This window comes from Sceloporus occidentalis, unplaced genomic scaffold, assembly GCF_023333645.1.
Source record: "Sceloporus occidentalis isolate IW3139 unplaced genomic scaffold, rSceOcc1.0.p SCAF_15, whole genome shotgun sequence".
NCBI classification, from domain to species: domain Eukaryota; kingdom Metazoa; phylum Chordata; class Lepidosauria; order Squamata; family Phrynosomatidae; genus Sceloporus; species Sceloporus occidentalis.
The window spans coordinates 17,827,248-17,844,554 of record NW_028316995.1 but is presented as its reverse complement, the minus strand read 5'-3'; the positions used below and the strand labels follow the sequence as shown (position 1 = coordinate 17,844,554).

Genomic DNA, 17,307 nt, shown 5'->3' with positions numbered 1-17,307 from the left:
AGGGGTCGTGAATGAGAGTGTGAGAGAATGTGAATGAGGGGATGAGAGAGTGTGTGAGAGAGTGTGTGAGAGTGTGAGACTGGGGAAAAAAAGAAATGCAGATGAAAATTCAAAACTATTTGCTTCGCTTACGTTTGTTTTTGGACTTTCTTACGAATTGAGGAAACTGGCAAATTTCTGTAAAATGAAAACTCGTGAAAACTCGTACGAATCCAAATGCACAAGTCTATTAGATATACCTGTTATAACTAAAACCTATGCACAGACCAACATGCAAACTTGCTCCAACATACACTACAGTTCAAAAGTTTGGGGGTCACTTAGACATATTTTTGATATTGAAAAGCAAGACAAGCAAGAAGAGAAAGTTTTTTCTATTAAAATAACATCACATGGATCATTAATACAGCGTAGACATTGTTAATGTTATATATGACTGTTGCACACAGAGTATAGTGAAGGGTGGTGGTGGAATTTCCAAGGTACCCCCAATAACCTTCCTTCTTTTGTGAACCACTTTGCACCTGTACAGATACTTTCATAATGATTGTATATAATACAGTGATACGGTTGAACTGATGTAAGCATTTCAGCTTCATCTATGTAAATCGATGACAACTGATTTTCCAATTATGTAATGAGTTAAGTTGTGGTTAGGGGAAAGCACTTTAGTCGTTTTTTTTATAAAGAATTAAAAGCAAATAACAAACATAATACTGTAATGAAAATAGATTTTAATGTAATTTCTTAATATGCACTGTGTAATATAAAATAAGATCATGCTGTTATCACAAGTCAAGTTTTCAATCTTATACCTCCCAAATGCCCATGCTATATTCGTGGCAAGTATCAGGCAAACATTGGAAATCATGCAACAGTGGGTTAACAATTGAAAAATGTGTCAATCTGCATATTTCCACCTAGACTTGGTTAAATGTGCGTATTCACAGTAAGATCGTTTCTTGACATGGCCATGAGTATAGCGTGAGCGATCATTCCCAGCATTGTGAAACCACCCTAGATTGACCTAGAGTCCATTGCAATGATCACCCCCAAATAACATATGCTTTGACTTACAAGACCAAAAACATCACAATTCATTACATACAAATCAAGGACTGTTTGCAGTTTGTATAGCAGAGTCCCCTGTCTCATTAACAAAGTAACACAGCACACCCTGAGCAATAAGGGTTTATTTTTAACAAGCCAAAGAAGGTACAGCAGAATTGATTTAATTATGAAAAAATAAATATAATTTCTGACAGAGAATAAAATAGTGAAAAGTGCTCAAAGAAAATAATGTATTTTTTATTTTAATAATACTTCTCTTTAATATTATAACTGAATAGTTTCTACGGTTGAATTCCATTTTACCTGGCTTTATCTCCGATTCTCCATCTGACATTAACCAAAACCATGGACTGAAAAAAAAAGTTAATGAATTCATTATTATTAGCGATCTGTCACTCTTCTGCTGATTTCACAAAAGCGCATGCCCCCCCAAATGGGATTGGTTTCCATTGATGTCATGCTAAATGTTCGAGAGGTGCTCTTTTCCCTTAAGTCACGTATACATTTTATATTTTGCAAAATAATGGTAATAACTACATTTACATCAGTTTATACATTAATGGTAGTGCGAGCAGCTTTCAAGTTAGTCACATAAAAATAGTTCATTTTGTTTCTGGATATTTCCCATCCAATACGCTCTGTATCCTCCGTCATCTCCTCTTCGCTATACGTTCTGCTCACTGAACGTAGCTTTGAAAGCTGTGCAGCACATATAGCAGCGTTGTTACGAAAGCAAACACCTGGAACAAAATAGATTTTATCAGATTTAATGTGAAAAGGTGACTTACAAAACAGTGCAACTGCAGAAATATCCTACTTTTTTTTTTAAGAAAATCAACGTTAGCCTGGAACACTGTTTATCATAGAATTTCCAGTGTATTCCGAATTAATAAAAATCCAACAATTATATTTAAATTGGTCAAATCTGACAAAGAATTGATGACCTGCTAAATTTATAGATCTGCATTCATCAGAATCAAACCAGCAAATGCTCTGTAATCGCTCAACGTATAGCCGTGTGGACTAGATAGTACCAAGTCCATTTATTTTATAAAATGTAAAATAATTGCAATACAATCATTCTATTATTAAAATACATTCATTCTACACTGATGTATATCCTAAGCGAGGTCACCTCAATAGGAAAAACTGACCATATTCTGCTTGAATAAAATATTTGTATTTATGGCAACAGTGGCAAAAAATATAGTGCTTTCTTTTGTTGAAAATCTAACTTTAGCACATAAAGAATTGTGATTTACATACAGTATTGTGTTTATTTATACATTTTCAGTTGTACACTAAACCTCCACTTCATACCCTGTAAAAATTTGATTTAATGAATTATTCTACCCAGTATACTAGATATAACATTTACCAAAAAAATGTCAAAGTTAAAAAATAGAAAGTGATTGTGAAGAACTTACAGAAGCGGCAGCATCCAAATGGTAGATGATGACTGTACATCCACCAATGGCTATTGCATTATTACACACTATTGTTGCATTAGCTTGCAGGACTGCAGCACTTAGGTAAAAAATGGCAGTAATTCCATGGTATATAACATCCTAATGGAAAAAAATGAAAAAGAAAACCGCAATAAACAAGCAAACCTTTTATATTCCATTGCATTGTATTGTGATTAAAATATTTCATCTGTAACATCTTTAAAAATGATGCAAAGAAACTTAACACAAATGGCAGGTGGCAATGTGTCTTATGATCGGATCTTTATTTATGGCATGAATTGCCTTTTAGTTAGTGTGTTCAAAAGAAGTACATATATATACTAAAGTATTTATTCAGTCAAGAGTTGGCAAGAGAGTTTTATGGTACTACCAACTACTTTCACTAACCGAGCCTTTTGATTTTTTGGGGGGGGGGCTTTGAGGATGTATATGTGTAATGATAGATGGATAGATAGATAGATAGATAGATAGATAGGTAGATGTGCATATGATGGGCTTCCAATTCAGTATAATTCTTACCACTATCCTCCAGCTTCCACTGCTGTTCCTGTGGAATCCGAACACATAGACCATAAGCAGTATCAAGGAAAAGAGGAACGAAGACACCGCAACATACATGACCCATCCTTGTGTCAAGGAATAAAATACTCTGGTTGCAGCCACCAAAATCCAAACCCATGCTCCAAATATCTGCAAAAGCAAAAGGTTAACATCATTATAAATATAACTTAAGGTACATTATTTAGAAATCCTGAAAATAAATGGTTTTAGATATTTAATCCAGTCTCGCATAATGAAACCATTCCATTATACAATCTCTAAGTACATTGGTTTAGAATACTGTAAATGTTAGCACAATTATGCCGTTAATTTAATAATGTGTAAATTAGCGAATGTGTGCTTAAAGGTAGTTCTTCACTAAGGGTGCACTGATACCCATACGCATCATTGCTTTTAAAACCATTAATGAAATTAAATTACCTCAGAAAATGTCTAAGGTCGTAGTCTTAGGCTTAGGCTAAGATGTAATGTAAGGACGTCACTGTAAGGGGATTAGTCTTTAACAGGATAGTCAATGACATTTGAGGGTCCTCATTTCCACTGAATACACCATGCACCTGTATTAAAAACATTGGCAGGACACTTGAATTTGAGAATTAACTTGGTATCTGATTGCCTGTAGTCCTAGGATCTCACCTTAGTTTTGGTGCTCACCGGTTATATGGTCCAGAGGTCAGGACGGTAAAGAAGTATAACGAACCGAACAATAATGGGGCGCAGATACATATAAGGAAAAAAGCAGATAAAACCAATAGTGTAGAGTGTAAAACCAATAGTGTGTGTGAATTTAATGTTGCACTCACAAAAGAAATGGATGATTCAGACCCATCTATGTTGAATGCAAAGTGTCTTTAATATTCTTTAATATTCTTGTAGATTATTTAGTTCGTGCACCAAAGTGCTTGGAGAGTGTCAGTAAAGAGTCCACTGGTTTATAGATGTAGAGTAGTCCAAGAAAAGTACTTCTAAACGCGTTTCGCCGACCTGGCTTCTTCAGTAGAAGTATAATCCATAAAATAAGTAATCAAAATACTGAAGAAGCCAGGTCGGCGAAACGCGTTTAGAAGTACTTTTCTTGGACTACTCTACATCTATAAACCAGTGGACTCTTTACTGACACTCTCCAAGCACTCTACACTATTGGTTTTATCTGCTTTTTTCCTTATATGTATCTGCGCCCCATTATTGTTCGGTTCGTTGGAATTTCCACACCCTGAGGAGGAGTGTCTGTTTTTTTGGGTTGCTGCAGTCTTGTCAGGGAAGTATTATATCACTTGTTTATTATATACACCATACGTGATTTGAGGTTTATTTCACGCTTTTCGGTAAAGAAGTATACTCAGGTGTGTGGCTTCATGGAAAGCTCACTGGATCTATGTCTATGTTATTCTATGTTACACTAGTGTCACCAAAAATGTATTAGGATATCATACTGTTGTGCTAATTATAATGCGTGTTGGCTTCTCTCTCCTTTCTAACTATATAGGCCAGTGGCACCATCTGCACTTAAAGCTACAGCCTAACAAATAAGTTCTGTCCCAGGGACCCTCTTGAACAATAATTTTAACTTAGTACTTTCATATGTATTTATTTAACTTTAGGAAGAAGTGGCAGAGCTGTGGCTTTCCTCCTCCTATGTGTCCCAATGTTTTGTGCCCATGATTGGCTGCTTCAAGCAGCCAATAGGTGGCAGGGAAGAGCTCCCATTGAAATCACCACATATATTTAAAGCAACCTTTTTAGCTATAATTCTTATTAAAATCAATGGTAGTAGCCTCAGTCAATTGCAACATTCATCTAGCATAATACTGTATTAACATTCTTTGTAATATAGATTACACCATCACATACTCATCACACACAACTCATACTGTAATTAAATAAATTCCCCCCTTACTACGATTTTAATAATGGAATTCAAGTAATATGGTATTTCACAAAATGGGTTGCTGCAAAAATTACTGAACGCACTTTAATATCTCAAAGAGTTTTAAGCACCAATTCCTTTTAATTGAATATACATTTCAAAAATAACCTAATCCAGGGGCGTCCAACATGCGGCCCGCGAGACCTCAAGGTGCAGCCCGCGTGAGATCGGCAGCCAGGATCACAAGCTCTGCTGCTTACTTGTGGGAGGGTCTATTCTCTGCTCCAGTCCTGCTTCCTCTGTGGGAAGAACGAGGGAGGCCGCGCCCCCTGCTGAAGTCTGTGAGCGGCATCGAGAGCTGTAGAGCAGGTAAGGGGGTGGGGGAGGTTGTGTGAATGAGTATGTCTGATTGAGGGAATGAATGTGTGAATGAATGAGTATATGAATGAATGTGTGTGTGATAGCATGGATGTGTAAGTGCTGGAACCTAGGCATGATGGGACTGTGATAGCATGATAGGAGTGTGATTGCTAACAGCAAAGTCAGCCAGTACATGCTGAAACCGGGCTAGCTGCCCCCCTTGTGTATTGATGCTGCCAGCAGTATGGGGTCTGCACTTACAGCCACCCTGTACCAGCATGTACTGGCTGACTTGGCATGATAGGAGTGTGATTGCTAACAGCTAACAGCAATCTGCTAACAGCAATCACAGTCCCATCATGCCTAGGTTCCAGCATTTACTGATTGTCTGGGTATAAAAAGAGCGTGTTTGCTGTTAGCAATCACACTCCTATCATGCCAAGTCCGCCAGTACATGCTGAAACCTGGCTAGCTGCTCCCCTTGTGTATTGATGCTGCCAGCAGTATGGGGTCTGCACTTACAGCCCCCCTGTACCAGCATGTACTGGCTGACTTGGCATGATAGGCGTGTGATTGCTAACAGCAATCTGCTAACAGCAATCACAGTCCCATCATGCCTAGGTTCCAGCCTTTACTGGTTGCCTGGGTATGAAAAGAGTGTGTTTGCTGTTAGCAATCACACTCCTATCATGCCAAGTCATATTGTTGATTTTATTGTCCAATTGTGGTGTGTTACTTTTAATAAAAGTGTGGTTACACACTAAAATTGGACAAAAATTACTGGTACAATGCCCAGCCAACCAGTACATACTGGAATCTGGGTATGCCTGAGATTGCTGTTAACAATCATAATATATCATTTTTTTTTTGTACAATTTTGGTGTGCAACTTACTTTTATTAAAAGTATCTGGGGGGTCGTTTTCAGTTTTGGCTAAGTGAACCCTGAATTTTCGGTTTTGGTCCAGAATTTTCATTTTAGTGCATCGCTAAAATAAATAGAACTATTTCATTTTAACTTATCCAGAATCCTGAATTTGTAGTCACAAAACTTTCTAGGCCCCTAGGCCCAGAAATCAGTGAGAGGAAAAGTAAAGGTTTTGTGTTATTTACTTTATTTTAATCTGCATATTTTATTAAAGGCCATATTTTCACACAGTGAAAAATGAGTGCGGCCTGCACACGTATACAATTCTGATGAAGTGGCCCACTACAGAAAAAACTTGGACACCCCGGACCTAATCTATTTACTAGGATTAATCCCAAATGTATTTCATTACATTATGTTTCTGTTTCATTTCAAAGAAGGGCATATTCATATTTCAATCAATTTAATCAGTTTCTATTTTATAAATATAGAAAGGCCTCCTTGTGCCCTAAGTAAGATTTCACTATATATTTTTTATTATTATTTGATTAATATTTCTTGATAATTTGTATATTGTTACAGGCAGATTTAGTTTGTCTAAATACAAAAAAAATTCTACAACCCACTGAACATTTTTTTTTAAAGGGGATTTTCAATAGGTTTGAACCCATGAGTTATAGAGTTAAATTCATGTTACAAGTCTAGTATGTAGCAATATTATTTTTAAATTCCTCTTTTAAACACCTAAAGGTGTGTCCAGAATTTCTGAGTTAATGGATCATCCACAAAAAAAACAAGATAAGTGCATTAAGGAGTGTTGCATTTAAGAATTGCAACACATTCAACCAGTTCTTTTGTTCTATATATATTTTTTTTTATTTCTTCATTTTTCTGGTGACCTTACCATTGCCCGATTATTGTATATTCTTTCATTTCATTTTAGATCATTAAATGAAATTAAAGAACCACTTGGCACAGAAATTTGTGTTCGAACATGAAAGGAATTTATATGCTGAGAGGAGGACTGATATTCATTGCCTGCAATTAATGCCATACATTAAAAACAGCCTGTAGTAGTCAACCTATACATGTTAACTAAAGAATTATGATAATTTTCCACTATTTTTAAGAATTTAACTCTTTAAGCCCTCAATCTTGTTTCAGATTATATGTATTGTAATTCTTGACCTTGGGGTATGTTCTGCAAAGATTCTGTTTTTAACAAAACTATCTAAAAACAACAAAAAGTTGCTACAAGGGTTTTTGGGGTCTGCTCGAACATTACATTTATTTGATAAAGTAATTGTTATTTTGAAAATCATGTGAATTTTACTCTAGTATGAATTACTACCAGTATTTCAAATTTAATTTTTGTCAAGATGTATGTAAAAACAAAAAATTTCATGGATTCAATGTTACGTACATTAAAACTGGACTTTGAATGGGTGGCGAGGAAGGCTGGACGGACTTAAGAGATCATTAGTGAAAGTTCCATGTAATAGAAACCAGACTGTACATTACATTCCGCATTTTGTGTGGATGGTGCATGTGACTGATTTGGTCAAAGTTTATGAGGTGTTTATAGGGTGTAAGCATTCAAGAGTCATTAACGTTCTGTAAGAGCTTTCGAAATGCAAAAAACATCTTTTTTAGCCCAGTAACAACCCCGGCTTTATAGTAAGAGGTAAACATTACCTTGGAGCTCTCTGGGTGAGGCCTTGCCTTCCCAGGTCTCCGTTTCACTTTCCTCTTTCTCTGAACAGGGTAGTGGCATTTGACCCCCTACTTCCCCTACTACTCCCAGACCACTTAAGGCTGACTGGGGCTAGTTTTCATGTATGGCCATAAACCTGATTATTGGGTTGTGGTAAATAGCTGAATTCTTGCATGTTATTCCCCACAAGAAAAACTAAAAGGCAAATACTCCAAAAACAATAAACATGTCCTAAATCATGATCTTAGTACACACAAAAAAACTGGAATTTTTTATATCATAGGTAACACAACCGACAATAACAAACAAAACACTTTTTTACACTGTATAATACACTGTGAACTACAGGACATTGTGTTTCATGTAACTAGAAAGAAAATTATGGTCACTTTCTTTTTCAGGTAAAAATATTAGCGTATAATTCTACGACACAAAGTGCTTGGAGACATGTTTCAATCACCAAACTCCTTCACCTTTCTATTTTCTTCCCTTCCCCCACACACATCCATTTCCTACCCTTTAAGTTATGTTCCCCTGCAGCATAGACACTTTGGCCCATTGGCTATATACTTATTTGAACAGCTGTTCTCTTTAAAAAAAAAAAGTTGCAAATCACTGGAGTTCCCACCAGAAATTCTAACGCAAGTTTCTAATAAATGCTTAAGTTAAACAAAGCCTTTACATTTATGATGCATTTACAGATCATGACAAATGATGTCTTGAAGGGGTTCCCCCGCCACCTCTCCCAAAGTTGTCTTTATTTTAAAACCGCATTAGGTATGTAAGTAATACATACGTGATTTTTAAGTTCTTCTAAATCTGTAGTTTTACTTCCCATTTTGTTTGGCACAAATTCCCACCTACCCAACTGTCCTCTGGCACTGTTCTACCTTGTGACCTGGAAGCCTCTTGAATCTCAGAACATGTATGGAGGCTGAAAATTACTTTCCACATCCCTTATTTCTGGCAATACATATTTTATGGAAAGGACAGCTAAAATCATTGACGTATGTCAGCACTCCATTTTGTCTCTAGGCTGGCTGGTAACTAGCACAGAAGAGAACCTAAAACTAATAAAGCACACAACACTAGGCACCCTACAGACTACACAACTATACCACCAACAAAAAAACCTGTGGGACTCCCCTTTAAGGATTGAATAAATATTATCTCAATGCTTAAGTAGCTGTGAGATAGCAGGCAGAGGCAACATGGTATATGTCAGTAGATACAACACATTTTTAGAAATACCTACCTGATAATGATGTCAAAAGCTTCATATCTACCCGACGTTTACATTATGTTAAACTTTAGCACCATTTAATGAATTACAACAACAAAAAATGCATAATTCTTGTGCTGTTGTGATTTTGGGTGCGTTAAGTAAGGTGTGTCATAGAATAGCTCAGATAAGGCGTGCACACATTCTGGCAGATTCCGTCAAGAAAGGATTTAAAGTGACACATAGAACTTAAATATTGAGTTATTTCACTGAATAAGATATGCACGTATTGTAAGATCACAAAGGTATCTCGTTGTGAGATGAATATAACCTTACGTCTTTCACTAACCTGTTTGAGTAAATTAGTTCAGGTCCAAAGGACCATCACTAGCAAACCTAAATTAAGTATACATGCAAGGGCATCTATATATTTTATAATTAAATAAGTGCCATTGCAGTTTATTTTCAGTACATCTATGTTATTTCTTGTCCTAATACGGTTTCAATTGATTATAAAATATTTATGATGATAGCTTTCCAAAGGGACTACATGGGAGTAAAGAAATCTCTAGTGCTGGAGTTACATAAATAGTTTGTTAAAACAATGAAGTCCAAGGAACATGGTACATCTTCGTACTTGGACCAACGGTGGGGTTCCAATAAAATCTCCTCTGAAGGATTGTGAGAAATTAAGTCTATGTTTCTAAATACCATAAATGAAATAATAATAAAGTGACAGATAGCTTTGGCCAATAGACCTTGACCATGCCTTTACCTTGAATGTGGAAACTCAGAAAGTATATGATTTTCTTGATAAAAGAAATGTTAAAGAAAATGTAATAAAAAATATGTGATCCATTTAGTAAGTGAATAAATGAGCAGACCTGGTGTTAGTTTTGTTATTTGTACAGTTATGACTCTTCCAAAAACTTCCCTGCCACCTTCCATGACCCAGTTAATAACATTAGCTTTGCATATGTAAAAGATTAATGTTTTCACATGTACAAAACATAATTTTCAATATATATATATATATATATTATAACTGGTGGTTAGCATTTAATCACAAAAGTTGACCATAGTATCAAGAGGCAAGGTCAATGTTAAACCTTGGAAGGTTATCTTGTAACCTCATCTGTCGTCTGTAGAACCTACTTGCACCTCCAGTACCCAAGTGAGGTAGCATGTCCCAGTGCAGATGTGTTTCAACCAGTCCCATTGACAGAAATAAAGAAATTGACAGCTATCAACAGAAAGCTCTTTTCACTAATGTGTGCCGTGCCGAAAAGTTGCGCTAACTTTTCTTGCTTTCGTTTTCTGTTAGATAATATTTAACGCAAATAAACAGGCTAGCAAGAAAATCAATATCAACTTAAAACACGATTAGTTAAGTAAGGCTAAAATGTTCCAGAAATTGTGCTAGCAAAATGTGAACATGTTCTAACACATGCCATATACTAAGAAACCTTCAGTCATGTGTCGGGTGGAACTGAAGGCTATTTTGGTAAGTTGAAGGTTTGTTTCTTTGATAAAGTAGACATGGCCTCAAATAGCAACTGCTGACACACTGATAAGATAAAGAGGAGCAACGGAATTCAGCAAAGATTCTCTCTGATTTCACACAAAAATATATTGGAATAGATTAGTTAGATGTAGAAAACACCTAATTTTTCACCAGAGAAGCCTCGCTTTTACACTGATGCACAAGTGCATCTCAACTAAGCTACTTATTACCAATCGATGTTATCTAGGTGGTAGAATGGAACCATAGATAAAGTCAATGTTCCAGGCATAATAGTGTCTATACCAATGCCATACCAATTGGTTGTGGGACCGAGCATTATGGCTCATCATTCCGAGAACGTGAATCATAATAATAAATATAACATTCATGCAGGATTTAGTAGACCACATCATATCAAAGACCTCCTTTAGCACCCAGTTAGCCATTATCACTACCCAGTATAGACACTAGGTCTAAACAATTTCATACTGTCATCAGATAAGGGTTTTCTAACTTCTAAGATTTCTTCAAATTAAATAGAATAGCTATAACTTTGCATTGCAAATCAATCTATAGCTATTTGTAAAATTATTATAATTTTAATTATATTTTATTTATAAAGTGCCAACAATTTATGCAACACTTCTTACAATACATACATTCAAAAGGTATGTCAAAGCTAGAATAGACAGACTAGGATAAACTGATGCATTAGGTAAAGAAAGCCCTCCTGGCCAGCTTACAGTCTAGAGGACACACATGTACTACTTATCCATAAAAAATTATCAGTATCATTTTTTATGACACATTCATGTTTTCTGATTTTTTTTAAACGTATGTAAGTATCAACATATGTATTTCATATTGTAGTGGAAGGTGGTTCTGTGAGGTAACCAAATCTTTTTAAAAAAACTTATTAGTAGGGGGTATAGGTATGAAACACAAGCTGAAAGAATAACATCCATCAACATACTCTAGTAACAGAGCACAATATATCTCATCACTATATAACTACATCAACCAGAAATGTAGTGTATTTAGGGACATGTCATTTTTGTATCTCCTTATAGATTGTATGGACCAGAAATACTATAGTCTTTTATGGCTTTAATCAATGTATTTGATGTGGCATGCATCTCCTTATGTACTTTACTGAGAGGATGGTAGCTAAGTGGATCAGGCTTCCAGCAACGGCTAATACTGTACCTGAAATTAAACATGCATGGGATGGGCGTATGACTATTCCAAATCTCAGCAGGGCTGAATAAGACTAACCAGATCGAAAGGTTCTTATCTGCCATCAAATTCTATGCTTCTATGCATCCTTTATGTATCGTGATATCTGGGGTATCTATTAGTTCAGTGTTTGCAGAATAAATACATTTAAAAGCATTTCGGAATCTAGCCGACATGTTCAAACGGTAGCACAAGAAGTGCTATCACCTATAATCCTTTCTTCACGAAGAAGCATTACTTGTAATGAGGTCAGCTTACCAGTTCTGGCAGTATAAAAGCATACGGTAATGTTCGGAAAACAGCCAGTCCATAGGGAATGTCTGGTACTTCGGTGCCGGCAGGCATCTGTATCCCCTGCGATGCCATTGTGTTCCTTGGAGCAAATCTCTTTCGCTCAGTACAAGAAGTCTTTCTGTAACGCCGGGCTATCTATGCACAAGTTGTAGCACTCAGTAAAGTTTAAAATCTTATTCTGCACACAGACACACCTACAGATACGTCGACTGAAAAACCTGTTTCTTCTTTGGCAAGCCTTCCAGATATGCAACGCAGTGTGATCTATGGGCAATGTGTCAGACTAATGATGATTGTGAAATGCACGCACAATGAAACGATACTAGCCACTGAATGACTATTCCAATGCACAACTATTCAAGGCGTTACTATACAAGTAGTGAATATTGCATCTTACAAATATTTGGATTCGTGTTTGCGTTTTAATTAAAAACCTTACAATCCTTGCTAATGTATACAAATCCCAATGAATCTGCTGTTCTGAGTACAGTATAGATCAGACACTGGCATCGGGGAGGCATTAGGTCTATACACTTTGTCCTCAGCACTTTATCTGTTTGCGTAGGTGTGAAAAGGTGTCTGGGGGCTCACGGTTCCAGTTGTCTAGTAGGGTTGTTAAGAGATGTGTAGCAGCCTCATGTGATATGTGTGCGTTAAAATGCTATATGGTGGGTGATGACACAGTAGCCCAGTTCCCAGAATCCTCTGCAAAAAGGGAAATGAGGAAATAAGGAACACAGATCAGAGATGACATGGTGACGGATCTCCCTGCTCCCCAGATAGACAACTTGGTAAAAGGGTTGCAAGGAAGACGAAAACCTTTGTTTTTGTCAGAGCCTGTCTTCTTATCTGTTTGCACATTGTGGAAGCTGCCGCAGTATTACTGGAGGGTCACGTAACACTGCACTCCCGTCTCTTTGGGTGCAGTGGGCCAGTACAAAAAGTACCATATATCAGGATGTTTCTTGGCTTATTGGCTAAGACCAAGTGAGTACCTGTGAAAGAGGGAAGCTTGATCCTCTGGCCTTAAGGCTGGGGATGCAGGGATACCAGAGGTATTCTTATAGAGCACCCACATTAGGTTAACATGGGCTCTAAGCACTAGGGTTGTTTTTGGGTAAGGGGTACACCTTTGTAAGCACAGTGATGAGACTGGTAAGAGCACCATGGACACACAGACTTTTTCCTTTCACTGTTTTTTTATTTTTCGCCTTGGACTGGCCTATAGCTGGTAGGTGATACCTTAATGGCGTCTTTTGGGGCAGATTGTATATTCATACCTGGGAACTCTCTGGGTCAAGCGCCCCTTCTCCGGGTCACTCTGGATCGTGGGAGCCAAATGTATCCCTAGTTAACAAATATCAGGAGATCAATCATAGGAAAAAGAATTACAGTGGGTATATCCAAAGTACATAGTATTTTAAGAACATATAAAAGAAGGTTTGGAGTTTAATCACTAGAGAAGAGTATTTGTGAATAGTTCTGGAGTGATATTCCACTATATATATATTATGTTTAATAAACATTAAATCCAGCAGAATTGAAGAAGGGACTAGGGGGTCTTTTGCTTGTATTTGTTATATAACAAGCAATAAAAAGTATTGTAACAGCAAGCAGATTTGCAGTAATTAGTGATTGCAGTAGTCTATAAAGTTAAGTGTCTCAGTAGTGATTCTTTCACAAAGCCAAATGGCTTGCTATTTAAAGAACCATACTCTGATGGAATTAACCAGTAACTTTAATTGCAGTTAACACAGCTAATTATGAAATGAAGGTTAATGAAATTAAATTAATGAGTTATTGCTCTTCAGGACATACTAGATGAATGAATATAACCAATGTATTCTTCCCGGAAAATCATTTTATGAATATAAGGTTAAATTTTACACCTACATACCATGCATACAAAGGTTTGCTGTCTAACCAAACAGTTCCAAATTTTTCTCAACATTAGGAGACCGGTGAAGAAGATATATGCCCTACCCAAGCACGGTATAAAATCTTTGACAGCCAAGTATGTCCCTCTACTTGTTGGAGAGATTCACTACGATGAATGTATTTTGTGGAAGTGAAACGTCCAAGTTGATGAACAGGTTGAAGAATATAACACAAGGAAATATAATAAAGCATTGCAATGCTTTTAAATGATATGATTACATACCAGACATAATTAAACAGTTGGCCTGTGGTACTACACTTTTCGTATGTACTTCCAGAAGGCATAGGATATTTTCAGTTCATTCAGTCCTCATACCCCAAGATATAGTTGATTTTAGGATTTAAGAATCATTGGAAAGCATAAAAAATGATTCACCATTGGGTCGTCGAACACCAGTTGAACAAAATGGAATATCAAAATTTCTTACAGCATAGCATTTCTTATTGGGATTCCCACTAAAGAATAAATGGCAAAGGGCAGCTGCTCTTCATTGTTTGGCGCCAGACGAGAACCCTGCAGGGAACCAATAGTCACTCTTTCGGACCTTTAAATCCAAATCCTACGGATTCTGGTATTAACCCCTACTATACTACTTAAGATAGGCTAGAAGCAGTGACTTGTATGGGGGGAAGGGACCAGGGAGATTAGCTAGGAGATATTTAGGGATTTTGTCTTAACTAATAGTATCTAATAATAAAAATTGTGGCCTGGTTGCAGCTTTTGAGGGACATGGCTAGGTGGTGAGATTGAGCTTTATGTAACTTCATGGCTGTAGAACACTGTGATATAGCCACACCGAGCTAATATTATGAGCTCCTTAAAAAGGGGGGCACTCTTGTAAACTATACCAGTCCAGAAAGGACAAAATGATGAGGTTGCAAGGGACCAATACACTTGTGGTACACAATTAAAAAATGACTTCATGAGTAGCAAATAACTGTAAATCTACCTTAAAGTTATCACTTTGTCTTTACAATGAAGATGCCAAATGCAGAGCTTCTCTTTAACAGTTATGTATGACCAAAAGTTTTCATATTTCAAATACCAAGCGAATGAGTCGGGTTCTATTTATTCATTCCATCTACTGTAGGCTCTGAGCCGGGACATGTCCATATATTTTGGCAGCGTTATGGAGTCCCTCCCAAGCCTCCAAGGAATGTCCTTGCATTTTAAAGGTAACACCCAGAAACTTGAGTTCAACCCAGATAGAAAACCTGAAGATCAGGCAGCGACACACGTCCACTTACAACCTATTTCTAGTTTACTTAAAACATTCTTTTAAACTGACTTACCTGCTCTCTTCCATTCTATATTACCTAATGTAATAGAACATTCATAGAACAACATTCTCATCTTGCTCTAACCCCTTCATCAATGTCCTGCGTACCCCTCTGGCACTGAAATGATTGCGTTATATAGTGGCATCATAGAGTAGCATTTGACCAAGCTGAGCATCAGCCTTCGACAGGCTCAGACCAGACAGTGCTTTTTCCTTACCGAGGTCCAGGTGGTTCTGGCAGACTACAAACTGTCCATAACCCAGCAAATTAGGTGCCAAACACTCCTTTGCCACACAAAGGGTTTGTGTACAGTTTATTTTGTTCTGGTGATGACTCGACTGACTGTGGCCAACGGGGGCCAGACATTGCTGCAAAGGGAGAATTTTTTATTTCACAGAACCAGAAATCTCCCCTCGATGGTAAGGTCTGTGAGGACCCATAGTCCAAAAGACATTATATTTTTAAAAGTCATTATTAGATGCCCATCTTATGCATATAAATAATATAACTGTGGACCACAGTACTGCCCTGGTGTCTGTTGGAAGGGAGCAGGTAATATTTGGTTTTATGGCAGATTTTCAGGTTTCAGCACCTGTGGACTACCTATAAGGTTTATGATTCTGTCATATAGAGATACACATGGACATAACTGGATCAGGATTATGACATATATAGTTTACGTCTTACCAGATGTCATGGGAGAAAACGGGTTTAACCCTTAGAGTGCCAATTATGCATGTGCTTGTGTAGTTGTTAAGATGGGCCCAGATGGCCAAACACACGCCATATGCATTGGGTCAGGGTACGATAACTACAATACTCGGGGTCTTAAGGAGCATCTTATAAATGCTGAAACTTGTAAGCAAAGATCACGCTTGGAAAGTTTTACCTGTGCATTATTTTATTATTGTAATCATGCTGATCCCAGCAAACACTGGAGTCCTCATTTTATTTGTAATAATCAAGTTACCTCCCTGGCCAGTATTGGGTAACTGTAAAGTTCTGCAATAGGTTTAATCCATTTTGCTAACCTACCTGCGACCCAATTTAGGGGACTCTCTTGACGTGACAGTGCTGATTATCTTTGAAATATAACAATTATCTGCTTCATACACCACCTGCATATCTCCAGCTATCACCATTAGAATTAAGATGAATGAACCTTATTAAGATTAAAACCGCCTCACTTGACATTAGCAAAAACAGAAATCATTTCAAGTGTAACGCTACCAATGTCCAATCATTTGCAAATCCAAGAACCTGCAGGTAATAATAACTAAAAAAAAATATTTCAAGCAACATTCAATAATCCACAAAACAATGAACTGAAAATAACTACTGTAGAGAAATGAAGTCACCATATGATAAGCTTATTTAAAGAAAGGGAAGTGTCCTTTAGATTATTTGTATTACACATTTATACACAGCTGGTTTTTAAATACAAAAAAAAAACATGCTTTATTGTTAGTTTTTAGTAAATATTAAATTGAATTTACTCTTGACATTTATTGGTTATTGTGTTTGCAGCTTATCAAGAAAATGGATTGTTACTTAGAAGTACTTCCCTGCTGCAATCAATGACAAAAACCTTTGCTATCCTATGTTAATGTAAATAAAATTCAGTTATACTTGGAAAATTCATTTAAATCTTTATCTTTTACTAAATGTAGAGTAAGGATTCCTAGTGAATTCCAAATGTGTAATTGTTATAATTTTAGCAGTTAAATTGTTGGGGGTTTTTTAGTATTATTAAAGGGTTTTCTCATAAATGGAAATCATGCAAAATCACGACTCCTGTTTAAATTGAATATTTTCTGCAGATTACGCATGACACACTCATTAACCGAAACAGGAAACTATGATGGCAGGAGATTACATTAAAGAGTCAAGATATAGCTTTTTTTAAATTTGGTATTTTTTATTT

General features: G+C 36.7%; 1 protein-coding gene across 1 annotated transcript; it reads right to left on the bottom strand.

Moving 5' to 3' along the window:
- Nucleotides 1–1,748: 1,748 nt before the first annotated feature.
- Nucleotides 1,749–12,236, bottom strand: LOC149303347 (MAL-like protein). Its single transcript, XM_089481534.1, has 4 exons — nucleotides 12,129–12,236; nucleotides 3,060–3,230; nucleotides 2,499–2,639; nucleotides 1,749–1,811 (listed from the first exon to the last, which is right to left on the bottom strand). The coding sequence occupies exons 1-4, from the start codon at nucleotides 12,234–12,236 to the stop codon at nucleotides 1,749–1,751; spliced, it is 483 nt and encodes a 160-aa protein (XP_089337660.1).
- Nucleotides 12,237–17,307: the final 5,071 nt, after the last annotated feature.